This window comes from Heterocephalus glaber, unplaced genomic scaffold (genome assembly GCF_053883595.1).
Source record: "Heterocephalus glaber isolate CG9 unplaced genomic scaffold, H.glaber_assembly_v1.0 deba00001673, whole genome shotgun sequence".
Lineage (NCBI taxonomy): Eukaryota > Metazoa > Chordata > Mammalia > Rodentia > Bathyergidae > Heterocephalus > Heterocephalus glaber.
The window spans coordinates 22,339,314-22,359,319 of NW_028258410.1; the positions used below are offsets into that span (position 1 = coordinate 22,339,314).

The 20,006-nt window shown below is 46.7% G+C and overlaps 2 protein-coding genes across 2 annotated transcripts; one reads left to right on the forward strand and one right to left on the reverse strand.

Annotated features, from left to right (window-relative positions):
- Nucleotides 1-634: 634 nt before the first annotated feature.
- Tp53tg5 (TP53 target 5) lies at nucleotides 635-4,400 on the forward strand. Its single transcript, XM_004858165.3, has 5 exons — nucleotides 635-849; nucleotides 1,143-1,217; nucleotides 1,412-1,542; nucleotides 3,179-3,662; nucleotides 4,279-4,400. The coding sequence occupies exons 1-5, from the start codon at nucleotides 802-804 to the stop codon at nucleotides 4,285-4,287; spliced, it is 747 nt and encodes a 248-aa protein (XP_004858222.1). The 5' UTR covers nucleotides 635-801; the 3' UTR covers nucleotides 4,288-4,400.
- Nucleotides 4,401-12,098: 7,698 nt separating this feature from the next.
- Nucleotides 12,099-17,593, reverse strand: Sys1 (SYS1 golgi trafficking protein). The gene is made up of 4 exons (XM_004858167.4): nucleotides 17,365-17,593; nucleotides 16,902-17,136; nucleotides 14,866-14,933; nucleotides 12,099-13,281 (listed from the first exon to the last, which is right to left on the reverse strand). Exons 2-4 carry the CDS (start codon nucleotides 17,061-17,063, stop codon nucleotides 13,041-13,043), a joined length of 471 nt encoding a protein of 156 aa, XP_004858224.1. The 5' UTR covers nucleotides 17,064-17,136; nucleotides 17,365-17,593; the 3' UTR covers nucleotides 12,099-13,040.
- Between the last annotated feature and the right edge of the window lie 2,413 nt (nucleotides 17,594-20,006).

Below are 20,006 nucleotides of genomic sequence, written 5' to 3' on the forward strand. Positions count from 1 at the left end.
TTGGTGAATGGAATTTATAAGAAAGTGTATATAGCAGTGGTGGGGAACTTGGGGCACGAATGCTGCACCGGGCTATTTGTATAATTGCAAGTTCTAAAAGGCTTGTCATCACTGGTACATAGAATTTTATTACCTGTAGATTTCTATCAGCAAAATGCATAATAAGGGCTGAGGATGTGGCTCAACATTATGAGTGCTTCCCTAGCATGCACAACGCCCTAGGTTCAATCCCCAGTACCACACACACACAAAATTATGAAACACACATTTTGTTTCAGAGAATGAATAAACACAAGCATACACACTGTTTTCTTTCCCTTCTATCAGAACATAAGCTCCCTGAAACTAATAATTTCATCTCATTCCAGCACTTAGGAAAGCACCTGGCATGCAGCAGGTACACGTTGTGGACCTGCATAGAAGAGCAGTTTGGGAATCCCCAGTTTCTGAGGCGACTGTTAGGCCTCAGCTAGGGTTCCAGCTCCACCATCCTCCAGCTTTAGATTATCTAGTGCCTTTGAACCTTGGCTTTCTCATCCTCTTACATCACAGGGAGGCTGTGACAATGTATGTTGCCGCCTGTCACCTACTGTGTTTCTCCACACCCTCCACCCCTGCCCCACACACAATCCCTGCAGACCCAGCCCTGCTGCTGTCACACATTTCAGTGATGTCACAGCTCCCCCACCTGGGGGCTCCTGCACCACCATGTGACACCCAGCTTGAGTGCTGGCTGGACTGAGAGGAGCAGGGTCAGGTCCAGTTTTGCTCCTTCAGTCTCTGAGGACTCTGAGCCCCAGCATGTGTCCATCAGCAAAGAAGAAGCCCAAGAACAGAGTGGTTTCCAAGGTCAGACTTTGGGGTAGGCCCTGTGCTGAGCCCCTAGAAGGGGCCTTAGCAAAGAATCCAGCCACACCAAGAACAGAGGCTTTCCAGCTTAAAGGGAAAGGGAAAAGCAAAGGGTGAAGGGAGGTCAGGAGGGTTAAAATGCTCCCCCGTCCTGCCCCCAAACCAAGTGACAAAACCCCTAGTCCAAGGCTGGTCAAACCATGCTCAGCCAAATGGAGAGGCATAATAGAGGCATTCGAGGGATTTTCCTCCTGTGCTACCCTTCTCCCTCTCTGTCCCTCTCTATCACTCAGACAGAAGATGAGAAACTGCAGGACAAGATAAAGCAGCCTCTGTACAAAGCAATTGAGCGGAACCGACTTAAAATGGTGAGGTGCCTCATTCTGACTCCAGCCTCGGGGAACATGAGTCTCTATGCAGTGCTGCTTCTGGTTGCCTGACTGAGACACCCAGAGGGGTCCCCAGGCCCAGCCCTGAGCTGAGCTGAGCCACAGGCAGGGGAGTGAGAAGCTATCTCAGGAGCGCTGAAGCTTGTATTTTTCTGGTTTCTCACTCCTGGCAGGTGTTAAGAAATTTGTCACTCTTGAAGCTATTCAGGAGCTCAAACAGCCGCATCCAAGAACTGCATAATCTGGCCAGAAGGTGTTGGAATTCAATGCTCAGATTTCCGAAGATCGTCCATGTCTCCTCTGGGTGAGCTCACCCCACTTGTAACTCTCAAGGTGGACCCAACAGCTGTCATTACTGGGAAGGGACGTTGTGCTAAGGAATTTAGAAACTAGATCTAATTTTCACAAAGGCTCTGTAGATGGGTATTTATTGTACCCATTTTACTGATGGGGACTGAGGCTGAAGAGATGAGTGACTTAGCTCAGTTAAGTGGCAGAGCTACAGTTTGAAGTTGTGCCTATCTGGTATCAGAGCCACACCCACAGGAGTGGTCATAATCATTCAGTTATGGGCTAACTGCAATCTGGGCACTAAGTGCAAGGGATCATCTCTGCCTATTAGCCCAGCCCAGAGATTCACCTGCATACTGGCCTCTGATGTTGGAGGATTAGGATTTCTTCCTGAGGTTCAATTTCCTCAAAAGTCACATTCGAATATTAAGAAAGTTGACAAGCATTAGGTACCCGCCAAGTGCTACTGTACTAAGCACCTTAGAAGTACTGCATTTCATTTATTCCTCACAACAATCCTACTAGGTACGAAAGATTATCCCAGTGTTGCAGATAAAGAAACTCTGGCTCTGGGAGGTTATATTTCTTATCCTAATCCAGATGGTAGGAGGCAGAAGCAGAATCCGAACCCCAGTTTGCCTGATTCCAAAGCCTCACAGTGGCACACACTTGTCATCCTGGCACTCAGGAGGCTGTGGCAGAAGGATTGGAGTTCAAGGCCAGCCCGGGCTGCACATTAAGTTCAAGGCTAGCCTGGACTACATGGTGAGACCTTTCTCAAAATCCAAACAAATAAACAAACAGGCAAGCAAACAAAAAACAAGCAAGAAAGAAAAAAGCTTGTTCTCCACAAGCCATTCTGCTTCTTCACTGCCTCCTGCTGAGCAGAAACATTGTGAGGACTCTGGGCCTGACACAGTGGGCTCCCAGTCGGCACTGGCCATTCCATTATGTTGAGCCCAAGACCTCACTTCTTTCCACAGCCAGGATGTGGTAGGGCGTGCTAGAATGGGGCTTCGCAGGGCCCAATCTGTCACAGGCACACTCAGAGAGGTCCCCTTCCAGCAGATAATACCTTAGCTCTTCCTCTGGGCTCCTCTCTGATTTGGCCTGCAATCAGGAAACAGAACTGGAAGGATCCGGATCATGTATCCTCATACTTTTTCAACTTTTTTTAAGCAATGGACCCTCTCTTCAAATATCTGTCCAGAAGTTCAACTATGTTGTTGCTGTTGGGTGGAGAGTATCTCGCCTTCATCCTTGCCCCTACCCAGGGCAGTGAGCTACCTCCTCAGGACCCTAAGTTTCCTTGGAATATAATTTGAAATCACTGGACCATTTACCCTTTCAACTAAAGACCAGAGATACAGAACCCTACCCTAGTGGCAGATGCATACAATGTATATTCCTAGGTCCTAATGACCACTCATGCCTTTCACCTTCCCAACCTCTCACATCTCTCTGCCCACCCCTTACTATGACACTCCTGCCACCATGCACAAGCCTCGGCAGTAGAGAAGTTTCTTTCCAGGCTCTTTTGCTTTCTTAATGGGCTCCCCAAGCTGGCTCCATAGCAGCTGTTTCAGGATGAGGCTAGAGGATCAGAGCCTTAGCTCTGCTTTGCTGAAAGCTTTTCCTTTCCCTCCCAGGGAAAACAATGTTTGGAATAAAGTAAAACAAAATAATGAAGAGCTCCAAGAAGCTCCGTGTCTTGAGAAGAACCTAGAATCCAAGAAAGTAGAGTCCACAGGGGAACCTAAGGAGGAGCCGGGGATAAGGAACATGGTAAAAGGTTCACCTGCAACAGTGGCAAGGAAAGAAGAGCAGATGGAGGCTGCCATCCCAAGGACATCAAGGGGTCACGGCCTGAACACCGGAGCCCAGAGAAGCCAATTAGCCACGAGGGACCCCCGAGTAGCCCTTCTGAAGACCTACAACTACAGAACTCCCATGGAGGACATGAAGCAGCTGGATGTGAATGGCCAGTACACTTGGTTTGAGGGGCTGCCTACTCGAATCCACCTCCCAGGGCGGCGGGTCATGTGCAGATTCTCCAAGCTACGCTGGATCAGGCGCCGCTGTACCCGCTTCTGCTCTGCATCGCTTGAGGTGCCTATGTACCATTCATACAAGGTGGGTATGGCAGTGCCCCTGCTGGGCCAGGCTGAGATGCAGACCCTAAGCTGGGCTCAGGATCCTGAGTCCTGAGGGCTATGGCTGGCGGCGCTGGGAGGCTGTCTTCCTGTCCAGAGAGGGGGAAGCCATTGGCCCAGCAGCGCCCCAGGACAGTGGCTAAACTGAGGCCACTTCCGGATGCAACTGGGGGCCCCAGGGGAAGGCGGGACACTGGAAGTGAGGGTTCCAAGGCAGGTATCTAATTGCTTGGAGGCCTCAACGGGGTCTGGTCCTCCTAAGGCTCTGAATATCAGAGGTTTAAGTAAGCAGGTTCAGGAATTTTCAATTTGAGAGGGGGAAGTGGCCAAGTTAGGCTTTGCTGCATTCCAACCCTTCTAGACCAAATCAACTGTGCTTTAGTTATGCTTTAAGTAAGATTTACTCTGAATAAAAATTTTACTTAGAAAAAAAAGCAACAAAGATAGGAGACAATCCTCACGGGACAAACAGGTCCCACGAGAGGGGAGCCAGTTTCCCCCAAGCCTCAGACACCTTGCGCCCTGTACGCGCTCGCCAAACGATAGCGCCCTCTGGCGGCGATCTTTGTGCCTAATACTGAGGTCTCCGTACGCAGGTGGTGTGACCCTGGACCGGAGCTTGACGAGCGAGGACAGAGTAGCGATCTCACCGTGAGCTGAACACAAGGGATGGGTGGGGAAATTCTCCAGTCTACAAATAAAACTTCCCATATGGCACTGAAGAATGCTGCTGCAGGGTTGTCTGGGGTTGGTGAGACTGCTTGGTGGGGGTGTCTAAGGGAGTACAGTTCGTGTACTATGACTTCCGGCTCCCCCAGTCTCTAGCTCCAGGCTCCTAAGGTCTAGAGCTAGAACAAAGAAGTCTGCCACCTGCACCCCTCCCGCTCTGGGAGCTGATCTCCTGAGCGGTGTGTTCTTCTGTGAAGTCAAAGAACCTCTCTCTGTGTGCTTCCTCGGTGCAAGCTGCCTCATAATGGCCCTGTGAGGCGAAGTTACTAAGAAGATGTTACTAAGGCGCTGGGCATGGTGGCACACACCTATAAACCCGGCACTAGGGAGGCTGAGACAGGAGGATTGCTGCAAGTTCTAGGCCAGCCTGGGCTACACGGTGAGTTTAAGGCGAGCCTGAACTACACAGCGAGACCCTGTATCAAAAAATCAAAAGGAAGCTATGGTGCCCAGACAACCCTGAATTCCAGCCTGAATTTCTTGCGATTCCATTTCCTGTAGAACGACTGGCCCTAATCTGTCATGTCCAGCAAGAGCTTTCCTTAACTGAGCACTTCTTGTCCATGTAGCCTGCACATTGGCAGGCAACACAGCTCTCAGTGACTTCATCCTGTGACTTCTTCACCCAAGGTACCACCTCTTGCAGGTGAGGCCTCACGAAGTTTCCATTAAATTAACTGAAGTCTACGAGACAGAAGTGGCAACAAAAATGATGACAGTGAAGAATGATGGGCCACATAAAAGTGACAAAAAATTACAGGCACCAAAGTGCAGAAACATTTCTGTATTTCACCCAAGGGCATTACGTACATCCATTACAGCACGTGACTTACTGAACTATGAAGACTCATATCGGACGTAACCACATCCATTCATAATCAAGTGGGCACGTTATTCGTTTGGTGTGTCTGTGCTCTGATTGGTCACTGGGCACTAAGTCTCAAGCTCATCTGCCTACACAGCCGTTTGTTCACCTCTCATTCAAAGGCACCCATTTGGGTATTCACCAAGAATTACAACTGATATTATCATTTAAGTATTAATGCCGATATTACTTATATTTAATTACATATTAGTATTATTTTGTAATTCAATACATCCATCATGTATTGCAATGGATGTACTAAGTCAGTGGTGGCAAACCTATTGTGTTTTTCTTTTAAGACAAAAGATGTTAATGTAAGAGTTGTTTCTTTTAACCCAAAACCTCAGTACTGTACTCAGGTTTAACTGCAGTGTTGGCACTCTGCAATACATAAGTGGGGGTTGCAGTTTGGCACTCGGTCTCTAAAAGGTTCGCCCTCGTGGTATTAAATCCATCCATCTGGCTGATGATCTTAACAAGGGCTTATTTTTGGGGTAGGGCTTACATTACGAGGATCCTGAAAAATCATGCTAGGGTTTATTTTTCAGCTAGGTCTTATTTTAGGAGAAATACAATAGGTTTCCTGGCTGCTCCCCATTCCATTTTCCCAAGAAGGAAAGAAGGCGCAAGGATAGCCAGCCCAAACAGAGGTCACTGGGTAGTGGAGTAGTCCCAGCCTCCAGCCTAGTGCTGCTACTGTCCGCTGTGGGTGTCAGCCGGGCCCCCGAATGTGCCCTATCTGGATCACAGATCAAGGAAGACAGGTCAGGCAGGGAGCTGGCACTGCATCCCTGCACAGCATGTCCACCATCAACCCCAAACTCTGAATGGGGCCACCCTCTATTGGTAGGAGCCTTAAAGCCCAAAACAATGCAATAGGGGAGAGGAGGGGGAGGGGGATCCCAGGTTTCTCTGATCCAAGACTATAATCCTCCATATTCCCCGGAGGAGGTCTCCACAGAGTGGATGCCACTGGGAGAGCAGCAAAGTCTTTGAAAGGGGTAGACCTTCCCCAGAGAAAAGCAGGGCCATGGTGCAGAGATCCGCAGTTTGGTTAAGAGGGCCTCCTCCTTAGCCTACCTGCTCCCCTGCTCCTCCCCAATAATTCTAGTCACCAGCACCATGACAGGGCACTAGTGGGGCTCTGGGGCTGACAAACCAGCCTGGGCATGAGCCTTGGCGAGGCGAAGCCACGGCACTGTGACAGCTTAGCCTCAGTCCTGCTTCTTAGCTCCGCCAGCAAGCAGCGACCCTGCAACTCTGCCCCGGTGACCTCGCTGCCAGCTGTGCCTACTCGGCTTGCACTCTGGTCACTTCCTGAGTAGCTGCCACTTAGTTCCCTTGCTGGGTATTACCAACCTTGGAAAATAGCCGTTGCTCATTCTTCTTTCCCAAGCTCCTTCTGACCCATCAACCTTAGTGTGATCTGCCCTGACTGTATCATCACTAGGTGGTCTTTTCTGGGACCTCTCCCCCAGCACCAGTCTTGGTAAGACCCTACCCAGAGGGCCCCAAGTACCCAGCTGGGATGGGCCTGGGCAAGAATGGCAACTTCCTCTTTGCTCCACAGAGGGCCAAGCTGGGCTTCAATTTCTCAAGGGGGAATTCCACCATGCCACCCAGCGTAAGGGAGGCTTGTGTAGGAAGCTGAGATTGGCCTGGCCACTGGAGGACCAGGGACTGCGTGTCCTGGAGGGAAGTAACTCGTAGCAGAGCACTGCTTCCAGCCATATCCCCAGCCTGCGCTGGCACCTAATGGTATGCGTCTGCCACCTGCCCACCATGGACCCACACCTGGGATCTCTCCACTACCACTCAACCACTTCAATCTGAGACTCCTCTGGGGTCAGTAAGATTTTGATTTGGGGAGGAGGCCATCCCAGAAATGGCTCTCCAACAATTAGTTGGGAGGAAGTGGGATAACTTTAAAATGTTTGGAGCTTATTATTGAGTGAATTTTAACAAGTCAGATGACCGCTCTGAGCCGATTTCATCTGTTTTTAAAATAAGGACACTAAAGTTCATTTCAGAAGGCTTTAAGCAAATCAAGCTTATGTCGATGAAGCCAACTGTGGGGTGTAGAACAAATGTTTGGCCTTCCCCCAAACCTTTTCCCTGGCCCTTTGCAATAATGAAGCCCCAGGGTCAGTACTGACCCTGTTTCTTGCCTATGAGCAGCTACAGAACTGCCGGCTTTTAGGAACTAGCTGCTTGTTAACAAGCCAAGCTTATTTCACCTTTTGCTAACTGGTCCTACTGTCTATAGATTAGGTCCTATGCAAACAACTGGTACGTAAAAATAGGATGAGGACTTTGAGGCAAATAGGCCTAGCTTTTTATCAGCTGTGTGAAGTCAGGGAAAGGTGTTTATTCCCTAATCCTCAATTTCTTTGTTTGCAAAATCGGAGAAATAGTGATGCTTATCTCATTGGGTTAAGGTTTTTTTGGGGGGGCTATTGGGGATCAAACTCTGGGACCTTCCACTTGCGAGGCAGGTGGTGGAACCACTGAGCTAAATCCCCAGCTCGGTTAAATGAAATATACACTAACCACTTTGCAGGGCAAGGCAGACAACACTTGGTGGTGGTACCTACATCACAGGCAAGCCTGCACCCTGTGTAACACTAGAAAACACAGTTTAGGAGAAAGTCATCTCTTCTGTAAAATGAGGAGGCAGACAGTAGCCTCACAACTCTAACAGAATTATGGGTCACTTCCCACGTGCCAGGCACTGTGCTAAGTTCTTTATCTAACATTAAATCCTTACGGTCCAAGGAAGTAAGTACAGTTGGCTTTCCACATCTGTGAGTTCTATATCTTTGATTTCTACATCTATGGATTAGACCAACCATGGACCAAAAATATTTGGGGAAAAAAAAAGCACTTCAGCAGTACCGAACACGTAGATTTTTTTTTTTGTACCAGGGCTCGAACTCAGGACCTTGTGTTTGCAAGGCAGGTGCTGTGTCACTGAGCTAAATCCCCAGCCCTACACTTTTTATTATTACCTAAACAATATAACGATATAGCACCATTTTTTTGCGGGGGGGCGGGGGGTTTGAGACAGGGTCTCCCTATGTAGTTCAGACTGGACTTGAACTTACTATGTAGCTTAGGGTGTCCTGGAACTTACGGTGATCCTCCTGCCACAGCCTCCCCAGTGCTAGTATTACAGGCCTGCACCACCATGCACTATTTGCGTAACATTTACATTACATATTGTAAGTACTCTAGAAGTTCTTTTTGTTGGGTTTTTTGATACAGGGTCTCACTATGTAGTTCTGGCTGGCCTCAAACTCACTGCAATCCTCCTGCCACAGCCTTGAGTGCTGGGATTGCAGGTATTCACCACTACACCCAGCTAAAATTTGGTATCCTTAGGGATCCTAAAAGTAATCTACCATGGATACTGAGGGTTGACTACAATTATCCTCATTTTACAAATGAGGAAACTGAGGTAGGGTGAGCTTAAGTAGTTTACCCAAGGTCTCACAGGTAGTAATAGGGACGCCAGGACTTGATGCTACATTCCACTGCAGGTATCTGAAGTCATCCAGCTTTGGACCCTGTGATCCTCACTGACTTACCCAGGTAGTAGCAGGACAATGTTCTACTTCCTCTACCCTTCCTGCCTCAATGCTATTTTTATCACACTTTATTATTTTCCTACAGAAAACCTCAAGCAACAGTAGCATTTAATCCTCCAGGAATCCTCTTATACCTTGAATCCACCCCTAGGTCCCTCAACCCTGGGTCCTCAGAGATCCTGCCCCTGAGGCTGTGGACCCTGGGCTGCAGGTACCAGGAGGACTCCCACACCTGTGCACCAACTCCTCTCTGGGACTGCCAGAGGAAGCTGATCTTCGAGTCGAGCCCAAGAAACTGGGCTTTCGGAACAGTCTATTTGAGCTGTACAACCCCATAAGCCTAGGATTTGGGGGACCTCGGGCTTCCCACGAATCCTCACCCTCTCCGATGTCTCTTGGCCTCCATTCAGCTCTGGTTTGGACAGGACAGGGCTGCCTAGAGCCAGGGGTTAGAGGTGTCCTCCGAGCCGGCCAGCTTCCTTCTTTCCCATCTTCCTCTTTGGTTGTAAACTATTCTGAACCACAAATTACGTGAAACTCTTCACTTTTCCCCCGAAAGGCCAGAGTTTGGTGGTGGGTAATCAAGGGAGGCTGACTTCAGTTCTCTAAAAAGTCAAGAGCTATGTCAGGTAGACAGGGGGCTGGAAGCAGCTTTCTGATCTAGGCACCATCCTTTACCCTTCAGAAATAAAGACATTTCCCACATTCCTACAATCATCTGGCAATCTCTGACCATATTTTGTGTACTGGCTATCAGTGTTTTTAGAAAGCCAGTACAGCAAATCTCCAACTTAGGAATATCTGAGTTGCGAACTTTCACAGGTGTACGGTATGTAAGACTCACTTTGTTGGACTTATGAACAAATCCTCCTTAATGAATGTTCTCCCAAAACAGAACTTGTTCATAAGTTGGGGACTTACTGTAATGGTTATAAAGCACTATTCATTCTCAGTATTTAAAACAATACCGTGGGATGAGAAGGTATGCGTATAAGGTGACAGACTGTTTAACCACTCAGAACTTACAGATCCCTAATGATTGACCTCTTTAGATTAACCACCTGCCTCACAAGTGCAAGGTTCCCAGTTTGATTCCCGGAACCAAAAAAAAAAAGAATAGCTTATTAATGTCACTGCTTGCACCCAAATCCTGACACTGCCAGCTCCTACCAATTAACTGTGGGTAAATTCCTTAAAGTTCCCTCATCTATAAAATACAGATATTCCAGCGAGGCACAGTGGTACGCTCCTGTAATCCCAGCACTCCTGAGGCTGAGGGAGGAGGATCACAAGTTTGAGCCCAGCCTGGGCAACTTAGTGAGACCCTGTCTCAGAGTAAAAAATAAAAAGCCAGGCATGGTAGTGCATGCCTGGAATTCCGGCACTTGGGAGGCTAGGGCAGGACTGCTGTGAGTTCAAGGCCAGTCTGAATTAATTAGTGAAACCCTGTCTCCAAAATAAATAAATTGATTAAAAAAATAAAAAAGCTGGAGATGTAGCTCAGTGTGAAGGCCCTTGGTTCAATCCCCAGTACCACAAAACAACAAAAAGATGATGGTATATTCCCTATTGCAGATATTTGTTGTAAAAACTGAAGAAGACATACCAGTAAATGCCCTTAGCCCACTTCTAGACACCTGTTAAGCACTCAATGAATGTTATTATTAAAACAACAAATGTCGGGGGCCAGGGATTTAGATCAGTGGTTCTGCCGCCTGCCTTGTAAGCGCAACGACCCGAGTTCGATCCCTGGTCCCCCCCCCGGAAAAAACCAACCCCAAATGTCACCTCCATTGGCCCCTCTCTTCTGGCATTCACCTGTAGAAACTACTCTGTTACTTTAAAAATTGTGAAACTCTTAAGGTCACTAAGCCTGGCTGTTACACTGTTGAAAAGAAAACCAAAAAAATCCTTCATTCCTCTGACTCTGGGCAGTTTCTAAGTTAAATTAACACTCAAGGGATGGAAGACTGGTCACTATAGAAGATACAATGAAAAAAACACAAAACCCTTTAAAGCAGGTGTCCAACCAACTGTACCTGGGTTGCATGCAGCCCAAGATCATAAAATTTTAGCATTATTATATGATTTTTGGTAATATTCTTCATTACTCAATCCTGTGGTGCTTAAGCATGGACTGTAGATTGACAACCAAACACTGCAGGGGAGGGCACAGTGCTGTGCTAACTCTGCCTCCTGCGCCTGCCACTGTCTAATATAATTGCGCAAATATCAGATGTCACATTCACTTGTGGGACTTGGACAGTACAACAGTGATTATCAATAAGGGTATTTCAACCTACTTCTGTGAAGACACGTGTTTAATGTTATAAAGCAGCCAGGTTGGTTTTCTTATTAAACACGGACTTGTGTTACCTCATTTTAATGTTATAACAAAAATATGAAAATAAAGGAAGTTTTGTTACTTATATACATTAGTTACATATGGCCCGAGACAACTCTTCACTCATATGACCCAGATAAGCCAAAAGACTAAACACCCATGCCTTAAAGGAAACTCTAAAGAGGTGTTCCAGCCACATCAAGGGAGAATTGCATCAAGATATGAGCGTCCTGAAGTGTTCCGAAATAGTCACAGGCCTGCAGTTTGTGGTGTCTACGGGGAAATCCACTGGCCATCTGGTTTTACCTCCTAGACCCTGCAGCCAGATATACTGTGTCCCAGGAGCAAGAGCTTCTTTCCAGCTTGACCACAGTATTCTGAGTTACCGAGCTGCCTCACTAGCACTTTCCCAGCTACTGCCCAGGTTGTTCACTTTTAGACCTTCATCCTGTCAGCCTCAAATCCCTACTCTGCAGGGCTCAGAGCCAGAATGCTACAGAGACTCCCACGGAAAACCTCAAAACTCATCCACATAACTGTAGCACCGAAAGCTAAAAACTGAGTGCTCTCTTGGGCAAGATCCGGAAAAGCCGAAGAAGAAGAGTGATAGTGTCAATGCAGAAGTGGGTCTAAACCCGTGCACTCCACTGGTACATGTTTGGAGATCACAGGCAAGTGGGAAAAAACTCCCAACGGTCATGAAGTTAACCAGAGGCACAGAGACGGTGGAGCACAGGACTTCCCTGTACTTAGTACCTATTTTAACCAAATGCAGGTGTAATTCTGAGGTTCAGGAAAGGAGATGGCATAATAACTCTTTACAGCTCCCTTGCTGGCTGAGCTGATCTTTCTCAGTCCCAACCATGGCATTACGAAGTAAGTACAGGCAACTGTGGAAAATACTGTATTTATGTATATAGGAAGGACAGCTGCAAGGCCCTCACAGAGGCAATTCTACCCCAAAGAAAAAACTTAACAGCAAATTCGTATCTCTCCCAGCACAGCCCAAGCTGGAAAGTTGAGCTTCTTATCTCTGGACACTCATCAGACCCTCCCTCCAGAGAATTCCAAATAGGTCAGGAAAAAGGAACTCCTTCCGGAACTGAGGTCCAGTGAGAGCCTGTTTCCTAGGAAACAGGCAGTGATTCTGTTTGGACGGAAGTCACTCTGGGGATCTTCTCTGGGTTTTACGGCCTTTGTTGTGAGCTGGCAGCATGACGGGGACCCAGCAGAGGGACTGGATAGAAGTTACTCATGGATTCTCAGGTGCACACATGCAAGTGTGTAACAGGGCACGGGTTGTCTGTCATCCTTGTAATTGATGTCTCCATCTGCCATCCTCTCCCTGACAGCACCCTAGTACTTTGCACCGACATTTCTTTCTGTGACCAAGGATCTGGAAATCAAGTTTTTCTCGAAACAGAATCACTGTAGTTCAGCAAGGCGGCAAAGGTAACAGCTGTGGCAAGGGAGTAAAGCAGATGACTAGAACAGTGGTTTGCTCCCATCAGATATCCTTGATTCTTTTTCTTTCTGAAAAAGTAACGGGCTGGTGATAGGAATGATGGCTCAAGGGTGACATCATTCCGAATGTGTTGGTATTCTCAGAGAGGTCCCTTTCCAGACCAAGGCTTCAGAGACAGAGGCCATGCTTGCAGCTGTGATCCTGACTGCTGCCTGCCTTCTTGACAGGGCCTTGCTATCTCTCCATCAACAGAGACTTCGTATTTCCAGGGTTCCTCTCAGACCGGGGCTGGACCTCATCTGGAAAGTCTGAGCAGCCCAAGGTACTGGGGGTCTCAAGTGCCAGCTGAGTGTCCACAGGGCCCAATTCTAGACACTGGATTTAGGAGCCGAGTTGAGGGGGATCTCCTTGAGTTCCGTCCGCATACACAGGTACTCCCCGATGACAGCCATGAGTGCAATGCACACGGCTTGGACCAGCCACCAGGTCAACGCTGAGGGAAAACGGGAGCTATAGAACCAGCAGCCCAGGAGGTGAAAGAAATGGACAGTAACAGTGAAATCCAGACACTGCTTCCCTCGCCGGATGAAGTACAGCAAGCCCAGGGCACTGTAGGGAAAGGACAGCAGCGAGTTGTCACTGGGTTGTCCTGGCCTTAAGATTAGTTTACTTGGGTGGTAAAGGCAATTAGGATGACAGGAGAGTAGCTAGAAGTGAGTGAGATAAGTATGAAGCAAGGATTACGATGCCTACAGGAACAGGAAGGTAATGTCAACAGTGAATCAGACTGAGCAAAAGAAAACAAAATTACAAGCCTGATTATAAATATCAAGTGTGACTCAAGGGTAAACCAGGTGGGGTACCCTGAAAGCATACAGGTTCTAGCTAAAATGGAGACAAGCTACTAGCTTCTAGGTAAATCTTACCATGTTAGATTAGCCATCAGTCTTCCTATTATTCAAGAAAAGCCAGAAATTTGGACTTTTATAAAATAATATCAATAACTGAAAAAAAACGTTTTAAGCGGGGTCCGGGGATTTAGCTCAGTGGTTCTGGCGCCTGCTTCGCAAGCACAAGGTCCCTAGTTTGATCCCCAGTACCAAAAAACAAAACATAAAAACCCCAAAAATGTCTGAAGAACCCTGAATGAGGCAAAGTGTAGAGGCACATGCCTGGAATCCCAGCACTTGGGAAGCTGAGGCAAGAGGATTGCCACAAGTTCAAGCCCAGTGTGGGCTACATAGTGAGTTTAAGCCAGCCCGACCCAAGACCCTGTCTCATGAAAACCAAAAAAACAAAAACAAAAACAACAAAAAAAACAAAACCATGCATGAACTAACATCTGTATAAGGCAAACAGAACATATCTGGGAGAGATATTTAAGTCAAAATCAGCTCACAAATTTTCAGCCTTCAATTTAAGATCAAGAATACTAAAAATGTTCAAGGCATTGTTCTAAGTAATTTGTATCAATTGATATTTAATCCTTACAACTATGACATAGGTGACCTTAGTAGCCCCACTTTAGTGATGAAGAAACTGGGGCTTAGATATATTAACTTGTCCAAAGTCACTAGACTAATGGTAAAATTGAGATTCCAAGTCAAATGAGTTTACCTCAGCCTGAGATTTTGTTCACTATGCTAAAGTGCTTCTCAGAGAGGGGCAATAGTTATGAGACATTAGACCTTAGACATTGCCTCATCCAACATCTTGTGTATAGATAAGGAACCTGAGGTCCAGAGAGAAAGGAAGTAATTCAGCCAATGACCGAGGGATCAAGAATAGAAGCCAGTTTTCTCAACTTCCAATCTAATCCTTTCCTCACCTCAAGCCACATCAGGGAAGTGATCTGAGATGGAAGCTGTCATGCAGGGAGCACACACATAGCGACAGAAGAGCTTTGCAGGTAAGTCAAAACAGCAATGGAAGGGCCGGGAATTTAGCTCAGTGGTTTCGCCACCTGCTGCGCAAGCGCAAGGACCAGAGTTCGATCCCGGGTACCAAAAAAAAAAACCCAAAACAAAACAGCAATGGAAGTAGTCCCATGATAGAGCCAGTCCCACAATTGGCCTCTCTCACCCACTTTAGTCTACTCCTCAAGAACAGGCACCAGATGTCTCGTCCAAATTTAGAAGTTCTAGACCAGTTCTAAGGCCCCAAAAGCTAGACAGCAAAAACAGTGGTACTTACCAGGTGAGGGCGTTGAGGATGAAGGACATCATGGAGAGCCGGCCTGGAGGGGTGGAAAAGCCCAGGATCTGAGGAGGAATCACAAATGGAAATATGCTGGAGATGTGACTTGGTAGTGTAAGGATTCCAGGCTACAGGGTCCCAGCATGGCTCCTACAGTACAAGCATTCTTCACAGAACACAGAAGACATAGCCCTTCATGTGCATGGCTGCCTAATTCCAACAAGGTTCATTCTTTGTCTGTTCCTCCTTTGTCTGTCTCTCTCTCTTCAACAAGGTACAGTGGACCCTTGACTTATGAACTCCATTGGTTCCCAAGGGCTGGTTGTAACTCAAGTTGGTTGTAAGTCAATATACCTGAGATCTGGGTGTTTACCTGGGAACACGCTATAGATAAAAAGAGGTAGATACATCTTCCATTAACCTAATTAACCCAAGTTGTTCATATGTCAGGCCACTCATAACTTGAGGGTCCACTGTACTTGCATGCACATCTATTGTACTATTTCATTTAATCCTCATGGTAGGTGGAAGGGTAGTATTTTTCTCATTTTCAGAAGGATGACAAGTTAAGTTGCCCAATGATACAGTAAGTAAATAGTAAGAGTAAGGTCTAGAAGGTTGTTCATCAAGCTATGGCCTCACTGACCAGGCACATGCTTTTATAAATAAGTTTTATTGAACATAGCCCACAACTAGTCACTTATTTATTGTGTATGGCTGCTTTTGCACTACAACAGCAGAGCTGAGTAGTTGTGACCTAAAATCTTTACCACCTCCCCCTTTCAGAAAAGGTTTGCTAGGGGCCGGGGATTTAGCTCAGCGGTGCTGCCGCCTGCCTTGCAAGCGCAAGGTCCGGAGTTCGATCCCCAGTACCAAAAGGAAAGAAAAGAAAAGGTTTGCTGAACTCTACCCTAGATCTCAGGTTGTGTACAATAGATGGTTTTTCCCACACAGTCTAGGCTTTCCACATGCCCTTCCTAGGAGGAAGGAAACTCCTATGCTGTTACTACTAAGCACTGGGGCATGTGCAACTTCCACTACCCTTGATAAGATATTACTGACTACCAAATATCTGCACCATACTTCCAATTTACAGAGAAAGGCCTCTTACATCCATAATCTCATACTATCCTTACAAAAATCTAGAAAAGCCTTTACTATTACCACTAATACTTCTTTTTGGATAACAACTTGCCCAGGGGCCACAAAGAAAGAGCAACAGGAACAAGGTCCTGAACATCATCCCAGGTCTCCTGGCTCCACAAACTATGTTCATTACCATTTACCACAGCTGCCTCTCAGATGTAACAACTTCTTAGGCCTGTTATATTTTATATAGTACTTTTTTATTCCAAGGTCCCTCTGAGTCTCGTAACATTTTACTGAGGGTGACAAAGAGAATTCTGTTCACTTTCCAGAAAGGGGAAAGGACTCAGAAAGGTGAAGCAACTTGTTCAAGTTCTCATAATTACAGTAGCATGTTTAAGCCTGGATCGGACCCTAAACACAGGCTCTTTGGCACCACAGTTTGCCACCTCTCTGCTTCCATTGCCATGATTTTGCATACATAAAAACAGATTAAGAGAGGTAACAACACTTGCCCCAGCCACACAGCAAGTAGAATGAACTTATGGAAGCCTGTCTGATCCCAAAGCCCAGACAGTTTCCACTGCAACCCCATTAATGCCCTTTTATCCACACTTATTCCTAGTATGGACTTTGACTATCTGAACTCGAAGAAGTGAAGTCACTTTCCCGGATTCTCAGAAAACAGAAGTACAAGAGTTGCCTGGGATGCAAACTTGTTCATAATAACATGTAGGCCCTTTCCCTTGCACTCATCTGCTTCGGTTACCAGTCTCTTCATTTTATGGATGGGGTCGCTGAGGTTTGGAAGAGTGAAATCCTTTACCAGGGCCATACAGCGAGAACGTAGCGAGAACCAGGGCTCAGCTCATTCTAGAGCCCAGTGGTGCCAGACAACAGCTTAGAGAGTGAAGCGAGACCCCATCCCGCCAGCCCGCTGACCCTACCTCGGCGTCGAACATCTGGTCCAGCGAGGGGCTGCTGCGCACTAGAGCATCCACCAGCGCCAGCCACAAACCCAGCGAGCCGTAATAGACGGTTTGCATGAGGACGATCTGCGACAGGATCAGCAACGGGTCCCACACGTAGCTACGGAACTGGCCCGCCATGGCGGCCCGCGGGACCCGGCCACCGCCCGCGCCTCAACGTCGCCGTGCCATAGGCCTCCGGCCGCCTGGCCACCTGCGGGGACATACGCTGGGCCTCAGCAGGCCGGCTGTCGCCTTGACAACGCCGCCCTGCCCGGGGTGGGGCGGTGGGGGGAGGACTGCGACCGAAAGGCGAGCCCATTCCGGGAGAGCTGGGGGAAGAGGGGCGGAGCAGACAAACCCGTTCCCAGAGTGAGGGGAAATCTCGTCCATTACATCTGCTCGGCCCCCGCCGTACACAACTCCTCTGGGGTTCACTCACCGGTGACTGACTCGAGGATGCAGCGTCCGAGTCCGGCTCGGCTTCACCGGCTGGCTCCCAAAACACGGCAAACAGGCCGAACCATGGAGGAGAGGCCAACCAGCCTAAAGAGGCAAAGCTCTGGTAACCAGAAGGGCCAAAACAGCTGCGTGGGAAGGAAGCCTTTCCCGGGACTGAGGCTGAGGGCAGGGCTGATAAGGCGCAGGCGTAGTGAGTGCAACCTTTGACTACACCACCTACAGGGCACAGGCTGCCGGGAAAAGAATTTGCACATGCGCAGAATGAAGAATGAAGGCGAACGGAAGCGAGGCACAAAATCCGCAGCGCTTGCAGTGCCCTCTAGAGGGAAAATTGGGGGGTGGCGATTAGAAGAGAGGTCGTGCAGGCGGTCTAATTTGACTGGCTGGCGAGGATAATAGGTCCAAGTATTACAGAGATGATAAACGCTATTTTCAACTTAGATTCCCTATGTTTTCTCCTAGTGAAGGTCTTGAAAAGCATTTGCAAACTTTTCTACATATTATTTTGGCACTGTACCAGTTGTTATACAAGTGATGAAACTAAGGGGGTGGCTAATACACTGTATTAATAGAGCCAAGGGCAAAAACCATATGATCATCTCAATAGATGCAGAAAAAGCATTTGACAAAATCCAACAGGCATTTATGATAAAAACCCTACAAAAAATTGGAATAGACGGTCTCTACCTCAATCTGATAAAAGCCAGCTATGAAAAACCAACAGCCAATATCATACTAAATGGTCAAAAACTGAAATCCTTCACACTAAAATCAGGAACAAGACAAGGATGTCTACTACCACTACTCCTGTTCAATATAGTTTTGGAAACATTAGCCACAGCAATTAGACAAGAGAAATAAATAAAAGGAATAAAGATAGGAAATGAAGAAGTCAAATTGTCATTATTTGCAGATGACATGATACTCTATACAGAAGACCCCAAGAACACCACCAAAAGTCTTCTAGACTTAATAACCATATTCAGTAAAATAGCTGGATACAAGGTCAACACACAAAAGTCAATACCTTTCCTTACATGAAAAAACAGACTCACGGATAGAGAAAGGGGATAATCAATTCTTTTCACAATAGCATCCAAAAAGGCAAAATACCTAGGAATCAACCTAACAAAAGAAATCAAAGACCTCTTCTCTGAAAACTATAGCACTCTGAAAAGAGAGATTGAAGATGATATCAAAATGTGGAAGGACATCCCCTGCTCCTGAGTGGGAAGGATCAACATAGTGAAAATGGCCATACTTCCAAAACTGCTATATAGATTCAATGCAATCCCAATTGAAATCCCAGCAGCATACTTCATGGACCTTGAGAAAACAATCCAAAAATTATTTGAAACAAGAAGAGACCCAGAATAGCAAAAGCAATTCTAGGCAACAGAGCCATGGCAGGGGATATTACAACCCCCAACTTGAAACTATACTACAAAGCTACTGTGATAAAAACAGCACAGTACTGGCAAAGACACAGATGTGAGGACAAATGGAACAGATTAGAAGGTGCAGAAACAATTCCAGACACATTCAGCCACCTCATCTTTGACAAAGGAGCCAAACACCCTCACTGGAGGAAAGATAGCCTCTTTAATAAGTGGTGCTGGGAAAATTGGGTTTCAACTTGCCAAAGAATAAAACTAGACTTATATCTCTCACCATGCACTAAACTAAAATTGAAATGGATTAAAGATCTAAATATTAAAACAGAAACACTGAACTGGCTGAAACAGAGGTTAGGTAGTACTCTTTTTTTTTTTCTTTTGTTTTTTTTTTTTTTTTTTTGGTACTGGGGATTGAACTCAGGTCCTTGCGCTTACACAGCAGGTGGCAAAACCACTGAGCTACATGCCCAGCCCAGGTAGAACTCTTGAAGACATTGGTGCAGGAAAAGATTTTATGAACAAAACCTCAGTTGCCCGTGAACTAACACAAACAATCAACAAGTGGGATCTCTTCTTATTGAAAAGCTTCTGCACAGCAAGAGAAACCACCAACAATGTGAAGAGACAACCCACAATGTGGGAAAAAATTTTCACTTGCTGCTCCTCAGACAAAGGTCTACTATCTCGAATCTATAAAGAACTTTAAAAAATCAGACCTGCCAAATTTAAAGACCCAATCCAAAATTGGGCATCTGAAGTGAACAGACATTTCTCAGACAAAGAAGTAGAAATAGCAAATAAACATACGAAAAAATGTTTGACATCACTGGTCCTTTGAGAGATCCAAATGAAAACAATGCTGAGATTCCATCTCACCCCAGAAATAATATCTATCGTGAAATCAACCAATAACAAATGCTGGTGGGGCTGTGGGGAAAGAGGAATCCTGCCCCAGTGCTGGTGGTGGGAGTGTAGACTGATGCAACCACTGTGGAAATCAGTATAGATATCTCCAATCAGTATGCATAATACCTCAAAGAACTAGGACTGGAAGTCCCATTTGACCCAGCTATTCCCCTGCTGGGTATCTTCCCCAAAGAATTAAAAGAATCATATCATAGTGATATATGTGCACCCATATTCATAGCAGCACAATTTGTAATAGCTGAAACTTGGAAGCAGCCCAAATGCCCATTGACTGGACACTGGATAAAGAAAACGTGTT